This window comes from Staurois parvus, unplaced genomic scaffold, assembly GCF_062004578.1.
Source record: "Staurois parvus isolate SC_StPar_1 unplaced genomic scaffold, SC_StPar_1.0 ptg000715l, whole genome shotgun sequence".
In the NCBI taxonomy this organism is placed as follows: domain Eukaryota; kingdom Metazoa; phylum Chordata; class Amphibia; order Anura; family Ranidae; genus Staurois; species Staurois parvus.
The window spans coordinates 8,391,552-8,415,233 of record NW_028318511.1 but is presented as its reverse complement, the minus strand read 5'-3'; the positions used below and the strand labels follow the sequence as shown (position 1 = coordinate 8,415,233).

The window sequence follows — 23,682 nt, the reverse complement described above, 5'->3', positions numbered from 1 at the left end:
TATTTAGGGGTTGGGCTTGGCCTCTTAATTCCAGTGAAGGGAACTCTTAAGACTTCAGCATACCAAGACATTTTGGACAACTTCATGCTCTCAACTTTGTGATAACAGTATGGGGATGGTCCCTTCCTGTTCCAACATGACTGAGCACCAGTGCACAAAGCAAGGTCCATAAAGACATTGATGAGTGAGTTTGGAGTGGAGGAACTTGACTGGCCTGCACAACCTGACCTCAACCTGATAGAATACCTTTGGGATGAATTAGAGTGGAGACTGCCAGTCAGGCCTTCTCAGCTGACATCAGTGCCTGACCTCACACATGCGCTACTGAAAGAATGGTCAAACACTCCCATAGACACACTCCTAAACCTTGTGGACAGCCTTTCCAGAAAAGTTGAAGATGTTATAGCTGCAAAGGGTGGGCCAACTCCATATTGAACCCTACGGACGAACACTGGGATGCCATTAAAGTTCATGTGCGGGTAAAGGCAAGCGTCCCAATACTTTTGGCAATATAGTGTATGTTTCATTCATGTTCATGCATTGCTTACTGCATTGGGGATTGCATAAGCATGGGCATTGTGGTCTGCTGTAGCACAGGTACAATGGCAGATACTGTATGCCTGCATTGGGATACTACTCTAAATGAATGACACTGTAATGCAATGCACATAGTACTGTGTGCCAACCTGTTTTGTAATGAGCAGTATACTTTTATTGTGCATTACTGCAACACATAGGTGTAAAGACAGCCATTCAGCTGAACTCTGGAGACAGATAAAAAACCTATATAGCCAATATACAGTAGATCCTCTGATGTGTCTTCCAGTGGTTGTAAAAGACAGAAGATTTTTCCTCTGCTTTCTCTTCTCACTGGACATGGAGGCAACAGTGGAAGCCATTGGCTACAGCTGCTGTCAATCAAATCCTGTCAGGAGGGGGGAGGACCAAGCCGCACTGTGTGTGTCAATGGAGTCAGGAGCAAGCCTGCACAAGCAAACAACTTGCTATTGGGGCACACGAAGATGAGGAGAAGAAAGACACGCCAGCAGGGGATCCCAGAAGAGGAGGGTCGGGGCTGTTCTGTGCAAAATCATTTCAGGTAAGTATGACACATGTATTATTAATTAAAAAAAGCGAACCTTTAGAATCACTTTAAAGTGGAACTAAACTAATATGGCCACCCAAAGCTCTTGCCATTGCCATAATGTGTAGAGTCAAAGCCACCTGCTAGAAATTTTTAATAAAGTTATGTTTTGAATAATGTCCTATTATTTGGCTAATATAGGGCACAACCCTAATGGTTGCTAATGTAGTGTTTACTCTGTGCTATTACCCACCTATGTACTATGAGACCAATCATCTACCCACCTAATTGTACTGCTGCATTTGACATCAGCGGAAAGAGGTCTTATTGAAGCCATCAGTACTTTGGAGAAACATTTTAAGCATACGATCTACTGCATACCAATGATCAGACCTGGTTTTGTAGCTCTCATCTTATTGTCAGTTTAGCCCATATTGGAACAAAATTTCCACTAAAATATTTTATATTTGTCCTTTTTCCAAGTTAAAGTAGGGGCTGGACAGAGAGATGACTTTTACACAGTTCAGCTCGTATTGCAATATATTTAAACCAGGATTCCCTGCTTGTATACAAACAAAGAAGTGTGTTAAGAGTGTATAGCTGTGTACAGAAGGTTATTAAGAAATCTTAAGTGGAAGTTTACTAGTCTCCACTTCAGCAAAGCGGTCTCCACGAGCAGCCTCCCTGGTCACTGACATCTTAGGTCAGTCTTCTTCGGCCATTTTGCCTGTGCCGGGATTCCATCTCTCCTGTGCATGCGTGGGAGTTAATTCATCTCGGCAGATGCCAAAATTGTACACTGAGCTGTGCATGTGCAATTCAGTGTACATTGCAAATAAACAGGTAGGAATAATTTCATGCAGAAGAGACTAGTAAGTATCTACATTAGAATTCCTGCCTGTTCACAAATGTTTGTTTCTTAAGTAGAGTTTCACTTTTAATGAATATATGCTACAGGCTTCAAGTGGTTGTACTGGGATGATGCCTGCAGTATTTTTTGGCGGCTGGCTTTTTTGTAAAAGCCATCTGAGTGGCTGATTAGCTGCTGGATGGCTTTTACAGGCAGTGGGAAGGGTCGCCCCCCCCCCCCCTTCCTGCCAGTGCCTTTCTGGGATCTCTGTCCTTGCCAAAAATCACGGAACTGAAGCAGGCGCTTTTGCCAGCCTAACAGGACCGGAAGTTCTCCAATGACCTCTATGACACAGAAAACCAGAACCGATGAGTACTATTGTAAACAGCACCACTTTTAAAATGGCACAGTATCTGATCACACCATTCTTCATGTGATCATATGCTTTTAGGGTAGAGGAGAGGTCAAGGGTCTAATAGACCCCTGATCTTGCCATAAAGAGTACCTGTCACTACCTATTACTGTGACAAGGGATGTTTACTTTTCTTGTGACAGCAATAAAACGGATTAAAAAATAAATAAAGAAAGAAACAGTGTTAAAAAAAATGTTTATAATTTTGAATTGCCCCTGTGACCACGTGCAAAGGTGAACGCACGCATATGTAAACGGTGATCGCGCCACACAGGTGAGGTATTGTCATGAGTGTCAGAGAGAAAACAATAATTCTATCACCAGACCTCCTCTGTACCTCTCAATTGGTAACCTGTAAAGCAGCGGTTCTCAACCTGTGGGTCATGACCCCTTTGGGGGTTGAACAACCCTTTCACAGGGGTTGTCTAAGACCATCGGAAAACATATATTTCCGATGGTCTTGGGAACCGAGACACCGCTCCTCTATCCGTATCCAGGCGGGTCCGCCCACATGCAGATACGCCCACATACGAGTACCCAGCGTGATGACATCATCACGCCAACCCCATCACATACACCCCATACAAATACAAGTGTGACAGGGTTGGCGCCATAATGTACTTATATGGACCAGTCACACATGTGTAAAGAGCAGCTACTGTGTAGAAAGCAGCTACTGTGTTGAAAGCAGCTACTGTGTTGAAAGCAGCTACTGTGTTGAAGGCAGCAGTATTGAAGTAATTATAATTACTGGGTAAATGTAAAATCATGTACTGTAAAATGATCAACTGCTGCTGCAAAAAAAATATCTGTACCATGGGAACTTAATCTGGATGCTGATCGGTCTTTTTATATTCAGCTGTGGTTGATGTGAATACTGCCCCCTTGTGATAGTAACAGGTATGGAAAAAAGCAACAAATATAATTTTATGGTTGGGGGTCACCACAACATGAGGAACTGTATTAAAGGGTAGCGGCATTAGGAAGGTTGAGAACCACTGCTGTAAAGGCATATAAAGCATCACCTATGGAGATTTTTAAATACTGTAGTTTGGCGCCATTCCACAAGCATGCGCAATTTTAAAACATGACATGTTTAGTATCTAATTACTTGACATAACAACATCTTTCATATTTTACCAAAACATTGGATATTATATTGTGTTACTGTGCAATTAAATTCACGAAAGTCTTTTTTCCCCCCAATAATTGAATTAGAAAAACCGATGCGCAACCGTGTGACATAATAAATTGCAAAACCTAACATTTTATTCTATAGGGCCTCTGCTAAAATAAATGGCAGCCTCCAGCAAGAAGAAATAGGAGCAATGCTTAAGGGAATTTACAGCACACACTAATTTTGGTAACACAATTATTAATGTGGAATGTATATTCCTTGCTAAAAAAATATATATTTTTTATCAAGTTGTTATAGGTAAAGTTCTGCTTTAACAAAAAACCTTGTTGACCAATGTGCAACTTTAGCTGAAAGAACAGTAAGTGGTCTTGCCATGCAAGAACACTTAACTATGTTATCTCACATATACAGTCATGGCCGAAATTGTTGGCACCCTTGATATTTTTCCTGAAAATCAAGTATTTCACACAAAAAAGGTATTGCATTAACACATGTTTTGCTATACACATGTTTATTCCCTTTGTATGTATTGGAACAAATATAAAACAGAGGCAGAAAAGCAAATATGACATAATGTCACACAAAACCCCAAAAATGGGCTGGACAAAAGTATTGGCACCCTTAACTTAATATTTGGTTGCACACCCTTTGGAAAACATAACTGAAATCAGTCGCTTCCTATAACCATCAATAAGCTTCTGACACCTCTCACCCGGAATTTTGGACCACTCTTCCTTTGCAAACAGCTCCAGGTCTCTCTTATTGGAAGGACACCTTTTCCCAACAGCAATTTTAAGATCTCTCCACAGGTGTTCAATGGGATTTAGATCTGGGCTCATTGCTGGCCACTTCAGAACTCTCCAGCGCTTCTTTGCCATCCATTTCTGAGTGCTTTTTGACGTATGTTTGGGGTCATTGTCCTGCTGGAAGACCCAGGATCTTGGACGCAAACCCAGCTTTCTGACACTGGGCCCTACAGTGCGACCCAAAATCCTTTGGTAATCCTCAGATTTCATGATGCCTTGCACACAGTCAAGGCACCCAGTGCCAGAGGCAGCAAAACAACCCCAAAACATCATTGAACCTCCACCATATTTTACCGTAGGTACTGTGTTTTGTTCTTTGTAGGCCTCATTCCGTTTTCGGTAAACAGTAGAATGATGTGCTTTACCGAAAAGCTCTATCTTGGTCTCATCTGTCCACAAGACGTTTTCCCAGAAGGCTTTTGGCTTACTCAAGTACATTTTGGCAAACTGTAGTCTTGCTTTTTTATGTCTCTGTGTCAGCAGTGGGGTCCTCCTGGGTCTCCTGCCATAGCGTTTCATTTCATTTAAATGTCGACGGATAGTTCGCGCTGACACTGATGCTCCCTGAGCCTGCAGGACAGCTTGAATGTCTTTGGAACATGTTTGGGGCTGCTTATCCACCATCCGGACTATTCTGCGTTGCAATCTTTCATCAATTTTCCTCATCCGTCCACGACCAGGGAGATTAGCTACAGTGCCATGGGTTGCAAACTTCTTGATAATGTTGCGCACTGTGGACAAAGGCAAATCTAGTTCTCTGGAGATGGACTTGTAACCTTGAGATTGTTGATATTTTGCCACAATTTTGGTTCTCAGGTCCTCAGACAGTTCTCGTCTCCTCTTTCTGTTGTCCATGCTTAGTGTGGCACAGACAGACACACAATGCAAAGGTTAAGTGAACGTCTCTCCTTTTTATCTGCTTTCAGGTGTGATTTCTATATTGCCCACACCTGTTACTTGCCCCAGGTGAGTTTACAGGAGCATCACATGCTTGTAACATTCTTATTTATCCGCAGTTGTGAAAGGGTGCCAATACTTTTGTCCAGCCCATTTTTGGAGGTTTGTGTGACATTATGTCGAATTTGCTTTCTTTCCTCCCTTTTTTTGTTTTGTCCCAATACACACAAAGGGAATAAACATGTGTATAGCAAAACATGTGTTAATGCAATACGTTTCGTGAGAAATACATGATTTCCTGGAGAAATATCAAGGGTGCCAACAATTTCGGCCATGACTGTATATTCTTATTATTATAGCCAAATTTACCACCCTAACTCCTCCCACAGTTTTTACACTACATAGACAGTAAAATACCGAAACGTGCGGATTGTTCCTGATTGGTGTGCTATTACTTTGTGGAACGTTTCGCCGAATGGTTCACGAAATATCGGGGTTTTTGTGGTGAAATTGGTCCCATAGGAATGAATGGCGGAATGTTCAAAAGTAGAGTGGGAGCTGACAAAAGCTAGAGTGTGAGCTGAAAAATCAGGACATGATTTCTAAACTGCCATCACTCCCTCATTTTCAAGCCCACCTAGACAAATCTTATATCAAAACGTTCAGCTATCCCTGCTGCCACTAAAAATGTCCATGGCTAAGCCATAGTCCTGATAGTTTTCACAATATGACCATTTGTTTGCAACTCACACCGCCGATTGACATTCATTGAAACTCCACTCTAGCCACCTCAAATTTGAAGTGAAATTTCTAAACTGCGACTGTGCCTTCATTTTTTATATTTCTGAGACATACTATGCATCAAAATGTAGGTCTGGGTCTTGTGATTCTCACAAAATTAAGCTCTTCGGTGTAGGATTTATAATTTTTAAACTACAACCGTTTGAAGATGGCAACCGCCAGTGAAGTGAGCAAGTTGGAGCAGTTTGTTTTTAACCGCTCTTCTCTGCCCTTGCTGTAGAATGAGTTGCCATAGGAACCCAGGTGTGTGAGCAGGCAGCAGAGTGACAAAAGCTAGAGTGTGAGTTGTAGACTACTGGTGGAGGCAAGAACACTTCACACAATTTCCCCAGAAATTGTAGCTTTTCTAGTTGATGTTTGTAATCATGCATAATTAAAGAGCTGAATAAAGGGTTGATAAAACATTGTCATTTAGATTTATTGTACATTACAATACATCAAACAAAATTACTATCTACTTTCTTGTAAAACATTTTAAAATAACATTTTGTTTTATTTTCAAAGCAGCATTTTCAATGACATTTCATTGTCCGGTTAAGTACAATACTTTTCACAAAATTAGGCATGACAAATTTAAACAGAACATAAACACTCACATAAGTAAACAAAGTATAGGAATATAACTGAAAGGAAAATGGAATGCATTGAACGCAAGGTAACACAAGGTTTATCCAAGCATAATCTGTTACAGGAACATAGGAACTTTCCCAATTTATACCACAAAATACAGCCTGTGTGTCAGTGACATTTAAAGAAACATGTCCAAATGTGCTATATCTGTACACTAGGTGCATTGGTGGTAGCAAGGTCATGGTCACTACAATGAGACAAAACATTCTACTGATTCACATGAAAGACAGCAAACTTTACAAAGTACAGCACAAGTGACTCAAATAGAAAATTTCCAGAAAGAAAACTGGGTAAAAATAAAGTGAATGACACGGGGTCTATTTCAGCAACCCAATAGTGAAGACTGTTTCAAAACATTCTGGGGAAAGTTCTGCCTCTTTTACAGCACATATTTAGAATTCTACTGCATCAGACACATTTATATTTGTATTTTTTAATGGTTTTCACATCTTACACGAATATTGTGAAGTCAGCACCAAAGGCTCCCATACAAGATATTGCTGCATGATGTACCTCAATAACAATGCATATGGTGCACAAGCTATCATATTGGAAGTGCTTCATCTGCACTGCAAGCTATAAAATAAACTGAGAAAATGTATATATCATTCGTTTAACACTTCTGCTGGTAAAATGAATTACTGCATAATGTGGTACTGCTTCGCAGGCAGGAACAGCTACAAGGTGTACTGAATTACAGTGCATCCACTAAGTTACATCCATATGCATCCACATCCATATTGTATGGCCAGCATAGGAATGTGCACAGGGTGTTCCAGATGTGCCTGGGCACACCCTAATCATTCCATTCATGTGTGTGTGTGTGTATATATATATATATATATATATATATATATATATATACACACATACATACATAGACACACACACACATATATATATGGGGTGCACACTCTAATACAATTGGAGAAGCACGCCTATGATGACCAGCTTTTCTACAACTTCACACGACAGCTCTACCTGTTCTCCGCACATGTGGGACTCTAGGTATAGAAAGCTTCCACCTCTATTACACTCTCACATGGATATTTTTAACAAGGATGTAATGTAAGGCCCATGTCACCCAGGTGATACTGCTGCTGGGCTGGTAAGAACTTGCCATATGGAGGGCACATATAGGTAGTAAAACACTTACCTGATTGCATTTGCTGCTCCTCTGCCCAGATGGGTGAGAGATGAGTCGCTCTCTCTGGCGACTTACATTCTTCAGCGTTTTTGGAAGCAAGAGAGCAATGCTTAACTGATCCAGCCAGAGAGGAAGCAACACATACAGAGCAGGTGAGTGCACACCATGCACATTTATCTTGTAAATGGCTATTTATACCAACTGTGACATGGAACAAAGAGTGGCAATATTGGGGCAGGTAAGTGTGTAACATAGGCAGAGTGAGCGAGCGCCTACACTACAGGGGCTTAATTAATGGTGCCTCTGGCACTTTTAGTGAGTACTTCTCAACCTATATTTGTTATATTACAGATTTGTAGAATAACCAATTAAATATAAAACTGATGTTACCTGTAGTTATGTTTAAGGAATTGTTTTAAGTACATTAAGGGACAGTTAAAGGGTACCGCTAATACACACTGCATCTCAAAGGGTATTTCACATAAGGTAATTCACTCAGGATTACTAGTTAAGCAATGTCTTTATATAATTGGTACATTCATTAATAAAGTTAAAGTGGAGGCCAAGTCAGAATTAAAGAAAATAAAAGTCAGCAGCTACACAAAATGTAGTTGCTGACTTTTAAAAAAAGGACACTCACCTGTTCCTCAGTCCCACGGTGTCCTCACACCAGCTGGGTTGACTGACTGTCCTGTTTCCTCGGTGCCGGCATCTTCAGTTTGGGCACCCAGCTGTGACAGCTTACGGCTTCATAGCCAGGTGCCCACTGAGCATGCGCATGCAGCACTTCGCTTTGTGAATTGTCCCATAGTCTTCTGGGACCTGTCACGAGTTCCAGAAGACTAAGGGGTTGAAAGGGGGGAGGACAACTTCCGCTTCCAATCGCCTTGGTGATCACAGCAGAAGTGAGTACCTGTCAAATTTGGGTAACCCCCCCCCCATCCGCTCCCCAAAGGTGCCAATCCTTAATAGGGAGCGAGGGACGAAGCCTTAAAGCGGAACTTCCCCTTTTGGGTACAACGGGGTCTCCAGACACAGGTTCTTTTCTTTATTAGAACTAAGTTGCAATTATAAACTATATTCCTAAGAGTAAATCCTTGCAAAGGGTTGTCTTTGCCGGCACAGAATACACAGGTGTTCTGTGTGCAGGCAGTCCCATTTATGTCTATGTATACAGCTGCTGATCATAATTGGACAGCTATGCAGATGTGGGTGCATGACCCCAAACGCAGTGTGCGTCCAGGGACAAGCATCTATATGGCTGTCAAAAGCCTGCATTCACATGCGGCGATTACATGCATGTTCTGTGCAGGGTGATGTTTTGCCTGCATGTGGATGCACAGGTGTGGCATGCATCCCGTGCTGGCATCCCTTTGTCATCTATTGGTCATGCAGCTCTGTGTGGGTACAGGTGAGAATCCCCAGACACACCCTGTGTGCATATGGGTACCCACACCCATATCCATGTCACACTGGAAGACAGTGGCTGTGTCCATTCAGCAGAGTGTCCCAATGGACAACAAACAGACACTGGCATGGGGATGCACACAACACCTATGCATCCTCTATGCCTGCAAAACGTAGCCCTGACTGGAGCACACATGTAATTGCCCTGTGTGAAAGAGGCCAAATTGGGACCAGTGGCCAGGCGCTTCTTGACAGAACATTCTAACCTTGCCTGTGCCACAAAACATCTCTACAGTCACTACCAGCTACATTTATTTTAAATATCTCTTTATATTTTAGATATTACATTGAAAGACTATCCTTTTCCATAATGAGTGCTATGGTCTGAAAAATGTTAAGATACTTAGCATACACATATTTGCATTTTCCTCAAATTTAGAGTACATGGCTAAAAAAGTAGGGATTTACAGAACTGTTGTGTTACATTGGTCATCCAAGAGTTTTCTGTACAAAACTAGTCCCATTTTCCACTATGGTGTACAATTAACTGTTAGCAAGTGGCTTTGGTCCTTTTGATGAGCTTGTGTACATGCAGTAGGGGCTGAATTTCCAAACAGCTTAAACAATGTTATGACTAGCACAAGAAGTAAGGTATCAACAGGTATCAAATAGCAAAAAACACTTTGTTTTAGCAAAGTGAGGAAGGATTAGATCATCAACTTTTTATTGCTGTCAATATCACTGTTGCAAATTTTCCCTTAAGCCAGACATAGGCGAGGCAATTTTCTGTAACCCGTTGTTGCAAGAAAGAAAACCAATCAACTCACCCATCAACACAGTCGGTCTGCTCACTTGTACTTGGACCATGTTTAAAATGCATATGAAATGCACAAAACATAACTTGTCAAAATGATCGCAAAGCCTTATTGGTAGGAACTGGATGATATACAGTATATGCAAGTACAGATTGAAAAGGCAGAAACTAAGCGTATATCACATAAACATCAGCATGCGTCTTCGTCTACAAGGTTAATGACAACCATCCAGTTCATTTTTCTGAGGTTAATATTCATTTATCAGAAATAGTGTGAAAGCTGTATACTTGAATCAGACTCCTAGAATCATGTGAACATACACGGCTTTACGAAAGGTAGCATAATATTGAATGACATCATTGGTAAGTAGTTAGGCACTGTATGAAATACCTGGTCATTGTTTAATTCCACTGCTGCCTAATATCTCCAATACACCATAAGAATTTTATAATAGAACCATTCTGGTCATTGACACAAGCTAAGATACATCTATAATATATTATTCTAGAGATTATTTGTATTAGTCTAGGGGGAGGAAATACACAATATTAATACACATCTGTCATGTACAGTACATACATCTATTTAGGTGCTGGTATACAGTATATAGGTGCATTTATTTGGACCTATGGTTAAAGCCCTTTCACAGACAGGTTCAGATCAGTTGTTTGATTAGACCCTGTCGTTGGGCCATTCCTTTTAACAAAAATGTTCCCTTAAGAATATATTTGCATTTATCATATGTTATGCAGTTTTTTTTAACCTATAATACCTCCTATGTGTAGACATCTAAAAGGCCTGAGACTGCTTATGGGTATTACCTAGACTCATATCTATCATAGTATTCCCCTTCGCTCCTCACCAGCAGCTACATAAAAGGTTATGTAGGGAGGTCAAGGGAGGGGTGGAGGAGCTTGGCCAGCACCGCAAGTAATTAGACACCCCAGAGGAGGAGAGGGTTACAATGTTCAAGTAGGGAGGGGATTGATTCTACTTAGAGTAGTTGTTCTACTGGAAAGTAAAAACAGTGTAAGTAAGCATTTAAAATACTCTTTTGTTTGGTGTTTACCTCTTTAAGAAATTTTATGAGAAATACCAACAAAATACAAATGCAATAATAAAATAAGTAATGTGGATAGATATGTACCATTGTAAGGTTTCTGTACTAATTATTACACACAATGCAGTACAACTACAACAGTGCACATTCTCCCAGTTACAGAACAGTTGCACTGATAATTCTTCCTCCTCTTAGGCAGAACATTGATTTTGTAGGATTTAGTACAGGTACTATTGTAACACCAGCAACACAAAAACACCAAGTGCACATAACCTGATATTACAAACTGTAGATTGCATTTTTATTTTGACTGAAGCTCCCCTTTAATTAACATATGTCTATTCATTAAAGCAAACCTTTAGTCCAAAAACAAAAATATTTTACAATATGTTACAGATTACCAGTCCTTAGATGTGGTGGCTGCATCCATTTTCTATTTACAGGCTAAGAACATTTTCAGCAAGTACAGACAATATCTGTTAAATTGCCAGAAATGCAAAGCTCTTGTAACTTTCTATGAGCTGAAAAGAAAGAACAACAGCCTTATCTTCTTGCACTGTAATGGGTTAATTACTCATTTTGTCTACGAGAGAGCAGAAACACTTTTACTTACCTGATCCTCAGTTCGCCCTGCAAATGGTGCCACCCCAGGCTCCGGCAGTGGACTATTCCTTAATATCAACACGTCCAATGCAGTGCTATTGACCATGCATTGCTCTTGATGATGTTAGGACCCTAGACCACTGAAGCATGGGGGAGAGGTCACTGCAGGGATGGGACCGGTCTAGCAGCAGGAAGGAGCTGAGGATTGGGTAAGCAAATTTTCTTTTATTGTTCCTCTAGACCTAAACAAGCAATTAACCATTGCAGTGAAGTTACAGTCCCACTGCAAGGGATCATTTTTTAGTTGCCTGGAATTGGACTTTAAGTATTTCTATGCAACATTCACATTTTTACAAACTTGCTTTATCATATTTCAAATATATATGTGGAATTTAAACTTTTAATAGCTTTCTTGTAAGTAGACAAGTGCAATCATCAGTACTATTGTGCAGCACTACTAAGCAGGAAGCTGGAACTGCTTATGTAACAAACAGAGATGTCACCATGTAAATAATAAACTAAATAAAGAAAACCTTTTAAAAATATTAACACAGTGATTTTTTTCCATACAATTTTTAACTTTCATGTGTATAAAACACAACAAAATGAATCATTTAAATCCCTTGACACCTCTCTACTGGTTGCGCACACCTCAGACAAAGCATGTTCTATTTTAGGGGCATACACTGAGACACTGAGCAATGATAGCCCATCCACCACAAATATACTTTCACTATGGTGAAGCCATCATATGCCGTATGCATGTGTGCAAAATATAGGAGTCCAGTAACAGATACATCAGTACACTCCGTATATTTCTTCACCATAAATGCTCAGATTGTATAAATAGTAGAGGGGAAGTTGAACAGCTGGGTTTCCTTAGCTTAACAGCTTGCAGCATAAAACAGTACAATTAATAAACATTCATTTTCAAGATCTTTTGATGCTATAGACTCATTTCTATTTTTGTAAAACATGTAGAAGGGCATTTTCACACTTGTATATTCCACTGCAGTGGGTAAGGCCCCTTTCACACATAGGGTCCGATCAGATTCCAACTGTTAGTTTTTCAGGTGGACCTGATCAGATGGTCTGTTTACCCCTATGGACAGGTTTACACCTGCCTACCTATGATCTGATATTCTAAAAAAAAAAATCAGGAAAGGGGATCCTTCCTCCTCCAGCGAAGTCGGGCAGTTGGGTGACAGCGAAGTCGGACACCCGGCCACCCATAGAGCAGAGCGGCTCTTTCCATGTCCGCTCTGCATAAACTGAGCAAACACGGATCTGTCATCTGCCCTCTCTGCTCTGGATCAGCAGAAAAGTCCCCTGCTGATCAAAACCATCCACCCCATGTGAAAAGCGCATTAAGGTGTGCAGCGTTAAGGCAGTCCATTCATACAGAATTGGCTGCCAATGCATGTAATGAACAAAAACATTGTTCCTTCAGCATTTTTTAATACAGTGGACCACAATGCACAGAATGTCCTCCTATAATAAATCAAAAACAATGCAAATACCCAAACCTAATTGTGTACAAAGCAGCAAACGCACCAAGAGGATATCCTCTCTAAATCACAAACCCAAATAAGTCTCTAGTGTTGTGCTAAGTGAACTATAAATTAAAATAAAACATTTTCATAAATAATATACAATTAATATATATCCAATGAAGGACAGAAAAAAAGAAGTGAAAGAAAGAAGACGGTTTGAGGAGCCTCTGATGATACATGTGATCTGATCTGAGTTATATGAGTCTGGATGGAATTATTTATATCATGTGTCTGTTGATCCCCTATAGTCAAGGGTATAGTCAAGGGATCTGGAAAGCCTCCCATTTGTCATCACAGCGGTGCAGTAATTCACATTGGTGGTTATATTGGAATGAAGATTTTCAACTACTCATCACGGAATAAGGGAACTGTTCTATACATCCTAGAAGGACTGTTCCATATATGTTAACCTTAGCTACACTTCATTTCTGGCAATGGTTCACTACTGAGCACTTCTTTTTTTCTGTTCTTCATTGGATATATATTAAATTGTATATTATTTATGAAAATTTTTTATTTTAATTTATACTTCACTTAGTGGAACTCTAGAGATTTATTTGAACAGAATGTGCTCCTGCCGGAACAGCTGTAAAAGTGCATAGTGATTATATTATGATTGTTATTGACAAGCTGACTAAAATAAGGCTGCAAAGAATCAGCCAGACTAGCAGACCTTGTGATTATCATTTACCATTAGCAATTCATTTAACATAAGAAGCTCTGAAGGTTTTTGTTTTTTTTTAATTAAGGCAAAGCTGTTGGATCACATCCTTCAGTATATATACTTATTAGGATTTTTGAAATGTTATTAATGTTATTATTATGTTATTATAATGAAACAATGCAATTGTTAATTGGTGGCTAATTATCTGAGAAGTATTAGGGTTACGTTTGCTGACCTGTATTCAAAGTGGCCATTACTAATCAAGGCACTAACCTGGAAAAACATGTGCATATCAGGTGTCGTGTGTCCAATGACTGTAACTCAGCAAGTAGTGAATCAAGAAAAGTATTACAGCCCGGTACATGCACCCTCCAAAACAAGTCATCAACAACAGGTCCCATATATCTAACCCTGGCTCATGCCTTTTAAAGGCTAAGTTCTCCTTTCTGAACATGTTACATTATACCTGTATTTAGGGTGTAACATGTAAAATGTTCAGCATGCACCTCCGCTCCCCCCAATATCCCCCGTGACAGCGGGCTGTTACAGCCCACATGGCTGCATAATTCATTCACAGAGTTCCTGTGAATGGATAGAATACAAATACCATCAGCCAATGCAGTTGATGGCTTGAAGTTCTCAATGAACTACAAGTGTGTTGGTGGCTCATATAGTTGATTGATCTTCCTGTTCTCAATTAACTGCCTGCCTGTATCAGAGGTATGGGCAGACAGCTATCCTGAGAGTCTACAGGAGCCTGACATTGCACCCAATATCTGCTGATAGTGGGTGCAATGCACTGCAAACTCCATAGGGAAAAATAATACAGGCACAAATTTTACCCGAAAAATTATGCATTTATTTATTTATTTTTTCAAAATGTGAACTTAGCCTTTAAAGCAGAACTCTGGTCAAAATATTCTATTTACCATGCAGTGGATTAGACTGCATGGATTAGAGCTCGTTTTTTCCAGGGGTGAGGACAAAGCTCATACTCACCTGACCCACCAATCCTCCAGAAAACCGTGCTCGCCAATGGTCCAGTGGTGGACTGTTCCTGTCTATTGAGCATGCTGATGTCAGGAACAGTCCATTTACAAGACCACTGGACCATGGAGGGGCAGGAGCTGAAGATACCGGTCTTGTGCGGGGAGGATCAGCTGTTCAGGTATGTGTTTCTTTGCTGTCCCTAGAACAAAATGAGCAGTAAACCCGTACAGTGCGGAGGATAAAACAGCAAATGGAAAAATTAGATTCATTATGGTGTGAATAATAGATCAAGGCTTAACCTGTACAATACATATATACCTGTGTATATATATATATATATATATATATACATACACACATATACATACATACACACATATACATACATACACACACACACACACACACATATATATATATATATATATATTGCACCTCCTGAAGGAGTTGAGGAACTTCAATTAAAATTCATCAGTAAAATACTGTATATCAGGATATGAGTATTAAGCATGGGCTCATTTGTGATCGGATCATGGGCTGAATCCACCTGAGAGACAATCAAGGAAACTGTTACTGTCCTTGGCCAATCATAAATGGCCAAGGTGTTACCCACCTTGCAGCTGCAAATAAACAAGGGGCATGTATATGTATGGCTGTGGGCAAGGAATGCTTCGGCCTCTTATGATTGGCCAAACACAGAGACAGATTCTTGGCTGGATTACTCAGGTGGGTTCGGACTAGGATCCCCAATGAGGATTGGGCCCACTTGGTATTTTTCTGTTTTCTCAGCTGCTAAGTACTATACATGGGAAGAAAAGCTTATTGAAAACAATTTCACCATATTTTCAAACATATAAAAAAAATAAATACAAACTTTCTAGGTATAGTATGCTATATCCATGGACATAGGGCCAGCCATATTTCCTATGTGCCTGGCTGATTATCTGATCACAATTGCAAGTCTAATGATGGCCATAGATGGTTAGAATTTCTTTTTTTTTCTTTTTTTGCTCAACCCCCTGGACTTACAGATTCCTCCATCCACACAAACCAGAGACATTGTATTTTGACAGCAGGACCCACCACTGTCAGAATACACTGATCAGCGGTTGCAGCCACTGATCGAGACAGACTTTCTAATATGAATTTTCAATCGACTTCTGTTGAGCAGGAAAAGCCACACACTAATCAAAATTTGGCTTGTCCCTGCTGAACTGGACAAACTTCAGTCAGTATATGGCCAGCTTAACATATAAAACCTTTCAATATACTCTGCAGTGTTTAATGATTGGCATGTGATATCATGTGATCTGGGCTGCCTAGGCTTGGGGCAGCAGTCTTGCTTTTGTTATTCATATTAGGAAAGAGGTAGTTGTGCACCTAAAATAATGATGTGATTTAGATTGACCCGTGACCTATTGATTAGGGTGAGAGGGCCACTTTACAACTCTATGATCTCTAGTCCCTATGAGGTATGGTAATCACCAGCATTGATTTGGGGTGTGATTGCTTTTGTTCAATTCACACATTCTGTAGGATTTGCATGATATATATATATATATATATATATATATATATATATATATATATATATATATGCATATACATACATATGCATACACGCACACACTTCTATAACCTATAACCCTAGGGGCCTACAGCTAGCAGCTTTTGGTCTTGATTTAGCAAGCTATGAAGGGTCATAATAGAGTTCTCTAACCATCTTGAGGACACTCCCCTTGCTATGATAAGTGTATTAGGACAATGACAATTTGGAAAGTTAGGGCAAATTTTCAAGTATAGAACAATAAGTGGGTATATCATTTGTAAAAGAAAAGTCTTCTTTCTATGCACCCTCAGTAATATAGCTGTGGCTCAATATTACAGCATAAATATGATTTTAAAATAATCTCTTTTATACCTATGGAGTTTTAAACAAAAATAAATAATACACTAATACAATCTCTTGCACACATATAGTACACTTTGCTGCGATGCTTGTGACTTCAATAATATTTATAAAGCAGTAAATGTGAACATTCACCAAAAATTCAGTGCAGATGAATCTTCCTGCTGTATGTGTTTTATACTACAGGGAATAATTAACCGCCTGTAAATGTCACATTTGCTGCTTTATAAATATGCCAAGTATCAGCCTGTCAGGTACCCATAGACATTAGATGGAAGTTGAAAGAAACGACTGTCTATCCTGCTCATGGTTTGGATGAATCCTGTGCATCCTGTACGGCCATCTGATGAAATGCCAATTTGATTCAGTGAAAATCTGTTAACTGGAGTCATAAATAAAAAATAACGAATATGACAAGTTTGGGTAATGTTTTGCAACATTTTTTCATAAGTTTCTTCCTTCAAATATTGTTTACAATATGGTTGTTTGTCCATGAATCACATTTGGATGACAATCTATCCTATGTCTATGGGTATCCTTAAAGAGTCAGTCCGATAAAAAAAACAAAAAAAAACGTTCTAGTCTTTTGTAGAAGCTGGAGAGTTGTAACATTTCACAATTATTTATACATCTCTGTGCTTGACTGCATAAGTTTCAATCTCCGTGGCCATTATGGCATCTCCATTTTTTTTTCGTATCTTATATTATGCAGCAAGTAATAGGAAGAACAGGAGCAGCCATTAGGGTAGAGGTCCCTTTATTTTACTCTCCAAAAATGCAAGACAGCAGATGTCCCAGTCCTCTACAACCCACCTATAACTGATATCACTTTTGGATGGACTGACCCTTTAAAACAGTATACCTTGCCACATGGGTCTGCAACACATTGCTGTTTTCAGAGATGGCAAACATCTTTGGTCCTGTATTTTAGTAATTTTAACATTCTACACAATGTTTGCTCGGCCAGATATATACATCTACATACTACAGTGTATACAGTACATATATAGTCTCAGAAAAACAATGCCAGTAAGGCTGTACAAGGTAATAGCCATATGTTCTGCCATATTAAATTCTGTTCAGCTTACAGTTATTTCTCAGATAAAACATATCCTACCAAAAATACTCGAATTTCACAGTCCACTGAATGTATTTAAAGTGTGACTCTAGCACAAATGTTTTTCTTTACTTTCAGATAAAGTGGGGAAAGGTTAAAACCTCTATTTTGTTAATGCTTTCTTAGCCCCAAATGAGGAGATATATCTTCATTTACAGTCCCAGTGACTACCAAATGGCAGTGGACTAACACTTCCCTTTGCTATAGAAAAATGCTTAAATTGCTGTTTGTGTCACCATTGGAAAGATCTCTACTTAAAGGGTTAGTTCTCCTTTTCACAAAAAAAAAAAAAAGATGAACTAACTCACAACACCCTCCCCACATTCCTAGTCCCTACTGCACGTACCTCCTTGGATGATTATTTTCTGCTGCCCATGCTAGTCAGTGTAGTGATTCAGGTATTTGAAAAATGCAGTAGGCCAGTGCTTCTCAGCCATACTGATGCCCACTCCAGACACTTGCAGATCCCCTAAACTCCCACAGTACCTTCCAGCTCTCACAAAGCCACCCAACCTCCTACAGTGGTCCACCTTGCCCCTCAACCTCCCATTGTGCCAGAAGCCCCTCAAAACCCTCAGCCCCTACAGTTTTCCCTAGCTTGCTGCACAGCCTCCAGCCCCCTATAGTGCCCCAACCTCCAACAGTGTCCCATAGTGCCCCCCAGTCCCTGCAGTGCACTTCAGTGCGCCAATGCTGCTGTAAAGCCCTAGCCTACTGGATACACCCACAGTCCCCCCCGAGACCACTGCCACACAGTTGCCCCCAGATACCTCCAGAATTCTTTTAAAGAGTCCCCAAGTCTGCTGCAGAGTCCCCAAACCCCCTTCATATCCCCCATCACCCATAGCCCTATCCAGAACATTCCAATACATATTTTGTACTCCCATACTTTTACTGTGTTCGTATAAATCTTTATTTTTTCACTGTTGGGCATATAGGGCTTTGGAAGCATTTACTAGGCCCTGGTCTCAATAAATTGAGAACCACTGCAGTACATGGCCCATGATGTGAGCATCATAATGATGAGTGGACATTGGTCAGCATCAACATGTGACATATGACCAAACTGACCAATGAGGATCTCTCATTCTGAAGCTGACCAATTTGAGACCTCATTTCTCCAGGATGCTGTCCATGATGAAAGAAGGGTGCAGAAGAGGGTGGTGTTCAAATGCCCGGAATGCTACATTATCTAGCATGAGCAGGAAAAGATAACCACCCAAGGAGGTAACTGCAGCGGGAATAGGGGGTGTGGAGGGATTGTTGTTAGTTCACCTTTTCATGATTTGTGAAAAGGTGAACTACATACAGAAATAAGGACAAAAACAGCAGTAAAAACATTTTTTTTGTATTCCACTTTTAGTGAGCCTAGGTTGGCAACATTTTACAGGTCATTAGCTAGCAGGCATTTCATTGAGTCTCATATAGAAGGTCTAATCTGTGTTATTACAACACAGCATAAAGTGGCCTGAAGACGCGTAACTGGAATCCATTGTGTCTTCATAATATACCACATGTAGGTGAAGGAATGATCAAAGTGTCAAAATGATACAATATTGTTACAGCACTTTGGTCCTATTGAACATGCAGCAGATCCTTATTTTTTAGTTAATTAACCATTTACAACAAAGAGAACCAATTCTGTATCTTTTGGTCTAGCCTATGCATTTACTAATGACTTGTTAAAGCAGCATTAAATCCAAAACCAAAAATGTTATATGTTGCAGGTTGCCAATCATTAGATGTGGTGGCTGTATTAGATTCCTTTTTTAAGCCTCCCAACCCCTGTTTTCACCTGGTGATCTGGCCTATAAGACACCTCCTGTATTAGAGTGCCCCCACTTTGGATGAAGGAGCTCAGAGGGCACCTCTGGACAGCAGCATTGTCAGACTGGGGGAAGGGGAGTATTAGATGGATTACCAGATTTAGATATACTAACAAACTGAAACCAAACTCCAGCTCATGCTTTATAATCAATTACAGCAAACAGTTTTTTTCATTTTGGGATAAAGGTTTTAGGTAAATAAATGTTGATCATGGTAATCACCCCAGCTAGTGTTAAAGGGTTTGTCTCATCTGTGTAATGGATACATTCTGCTGGAGAGCTTATTCTTTTAAAAAACAACAGACTTACTGGCTGGATCCCCCCAATAAAAATAGAAAAAAAGAATGCATAAAAAATCAAATGAATGCAGCCATCTCATCTAAGAAACAGTAACCTACAAATATAATAAATGTTTGCTTTTGGGTTTAATAAAACTATAACTGGAAGGTCTAGAACAAAAACTGCAGACTGTGTATACATTACATATACTCTTTAGTAGTACGTATCCCAATTAGATTTTTCTCTAAAACCTAGCACATTAAAAAAAAAAAAAAAAAAACACAACCTAGGCTTGCTCAAAACATTCATATAGATACCAGAAAAATAAAATTTTCAAATAAATTAACCATTTAAAATGAATGTAGACATGGCCATCATTGTACAGTATGTTGCAGGTCCATGCAGCAGAGTTTGAATTAACAATATGATTGTTATGTCGAAAACAAAGACCTTCACCATTTAGGACAATAAAATAAAATAAAATACAATCTGTTCCAGCAACATAAGCAATAACAACCAGACATAATACAGCTTTCTTGCCTGTAAGGTTAACACTGTGTCCTGCTTGCCAATGTGGAACGCTACCTAAGTAGCTGAAAGGCTCTGCAGAAATTCAGGACAGATTGCACTGGTGTAAGAAGGTCTTCCACCTTGTAAACCCACAAGTGACACAAGGCAGGGCCAGGAAGTGTCCACACAAGGGCAGTGTGGCAGAGAAGAGCTGTAAGTTGGGTGCCACTAAAAGAAGATAACTGAAGGTTTTCATTAATCGCGCTTTGAGGGTAAGAACCCAAGGATAAATTCACCAATGCCTATAAAATAGATGACTTGTGCAATGCCAAAAAGTGGAGCAATAACCAGGGCTCTGCAGTACGCCCCTTTCAGGAAAGCAGCGGGACCCTCACTCCTCCAAATTTTCCTGCAAATATAAAGATATATGATGAAGAAACAGAATTCAGATACGTCAACTGACACATAAACAACTAAGTAAACGTTGCAATGAGATATTCTGTCACTATTCTTCTCTCATAGGTCTATAAAGTTAAAAAACCCTACATTTACTTTAAATGTAAACTTTTTTGTTTTTAGTTTTGGATGGAATAAGAGTTGCGTTAGATCTTCTGCTGTCTGTGTCACTGCAGGGGAGATTTACCCTCACTATTGGTCCTGTGTCACAAAAACAGGTGGAGAGGGGAAATCTTCCAATGGTAAAGCTCTTCAAATGTCTAAAAGGGATTATCCTGCACTTTACAGAGACTTCTTTTTACTCCCTGTTGGGTCTCTGGGACAGTAAGGAAGATCTCCTCAACAGCACATAGACAGAAAAAGAAACCTGACAGTGGTCTAAGGGTGTACCCACTAGGTGTTTTAACCATGCCCAGCCATGGCTCACCCCTTGAATGTGATTTGTTTGCATAGTGTGAGTGTACTGAGCCTGGGACCACTTGGAAGAGATAGTCTGGGGCATGGATCACTTGGACTTTGGGATGGTTTGCTTCAGTGTGGGTGCTTCAACACAAATCTGAGCATTCAAGGAGCATGGCAACAGGGATCATTGTGATCTGGCTGGCAGAGATAATGACGTAAGAGTGCCCAGGAATGCTTCCTCACAGCAGTGTGAGTGCAGACCAGCATTTTAGTGGGGACAATCATACTCGGGCATGCTTCCAATCAACTATACCCAGTGAGAGTACACCCTCAACCATTCCCTACTCTATCCAAAACGGAAACAAAAAAATAAATTTTGGCTGGAGCTTTTTTTTAGTTGTCATCAGAGCAGGTTTACCCTTTGAGGATATTTCATCTCATCTCCTGTTCCTTGATATCTTCTCCCTACATGAACTCCACACATATAACAAACACCATTTCATGTTGCTTAGTTTAGTGATTCCCCCCTGCGTTCCCCTATGTCTAGCAGTAAACTGTTCCTGCCGTCCTCAGGTCCAGAGCTGGTCTATCTGCGCGATGACGTCAGAAGCAGCCCATTCACAAGACCGCTAGTGTGCGGGGGGCAAGAGTGGCAGGAACTGGTCGTGCGCTTGAAGGATCAGGCAAGTATATCTTTGCTTTCTGAGCCCCTAGACAAAAACGAGCATTTAACCCATGCAGTACGGACACTGCATGGGAAAATAATAATTTTGCCCAGAATTCTTCTTTAACCTAAATACCCAGATCCTCGACTGTAACATTAATCAAGGAATATGTGTAACTGAGGTGCTGGATTTGACTCTTCAATGGATCATGGTTTGAGGAGATCAAACAAGCTCATATGGCACAATGGCTCCCATGAGGCTGTTCTCAAACACAAAACAGGGTACCCCTTAAACCAGGGAATCTGCAAGTTTGGAAACCACAGATACAAAGTCAAAAGAGAATTCCAAAACTTCAGTGTGCTGATTTTATTTTGCTCCTGGGCAATTTATAACTTTGTTTAATTTTTCAAACAAATTCATTGTGGAGGTTTTGCCAATTGTCCTGCTGAACAAACACCAATTTTAACAGTTTTTTGACTCTCAGTTCATTGGTCTGGTGCTCTCTTAGGACTTTATCTACCTAGCATTATTCTAACTCCTAAGACAGTGTAGTACCAGGATAGGGTGATGGTTATTTATGACAAGCCCATACTAGTCATTCTGATGTCTATCTTGCTTGTCCCTGTTTTAACAAAATTCCAATGTTTACTGACGTTTGTGCATGTTCTATATGCGGCCTTACAGCTTTACGAAGTGGGGTTTGCTGACAGCACACAGATACAGTATATTGCTCCATCAAGCTCATCCACATACATAAAATATGGTCTGTTGTCTTTGTGAGCCAGAGCTGCTCTATACTCAGAGTCTGACCTACTTTATCATCTGCCTTCCAGAGGATGATTCATAATAGATGAAGGAAAGGCAAATCCAAGCAGTTGTCCAATCATTTTTCTTTGCAAGATAGACAATGAAAAAACAATCTGATTGGTTGTTAAATTTTTTCTTGCCCCAGATAATATAAATCAGATACAGTGTTTTATTGTTTTATTTTTTACTTTTTTAATTTTACTAAAGAAAGTGTACTTTATAAATGGTAAACTGGAAATGTACAAAAACTGACAATAACATTTTTTTTTAAGTAAGACAAAAGATATACAAGACAAAATGACATATTACATATTTCAAACAGATCTTTGGTAGGCAATATACTCCATGCCCAAAATAATCCTAAACACAGTTCTTTGCTGATAGCTGAAGAATCAATGTCACCAATCACTGAAAACCGTTGCTGCTTGCAAAAGTTTAGGAGGACTGCCTGGAAACATGGAATGAAGGACATTTACAGTGATTTCTCACAGCTCCTACCACTTCTGGGAACTAGGCAGTGATTGTATAGTTACATTGTAAGTCAGGTTGAGAAGAGATACTTGTCCATCAACTAAAACTTATAGTGTTATGTATTATAAATATTAATGGTCAGTTGTTTTTTGTGCATTTAAAAACATCCAGACATTTTTGGGTTTACAGCTCTCAGGCTCCATGCACACTAGCATTTTTTTAAGCTCCTAGAAGCTGTTGTTTTTTTTCTGCTCCTAGAAGCTAAATAGTGTTATCTTATGTGTTCATGCACACTAATTTAGGCTAACAGTGTTTTTTGAGCTTCAACATGTAGGAACAGAAAAAGACTATTTGTGTAGAGTTTTTTGAGCGTTTTTTCAGCA

The 23,682-nt window shown here is 39.8% G+C and overlaps 1 protein-coding gene across 1 annotated transcript in view; it reads right to left on the bottom strand.

Moving 5' to 3' along the window:
- Positions 1–6,381: 6,381 nt before the first annotated feature.
- SLC25A22 (solute carrier family 25 member 22) overlaps positions 6,382–23,682 on the bottom strand; it is a 134,393-nt gene continuing 117,092 nt past the window's right edge. The window contains exon 10 of the mRNA XM_089653574.1: positions 6,382–20,907. Coding sequence (XP_089509700.1) covers positions 20,754–20,907 — 154 coding nt within the window. The 3' untranslated portion in view covers positions 6,382–20,753. The remainder of the gene's footprint in view (positions 20,908–23,682) is intronic.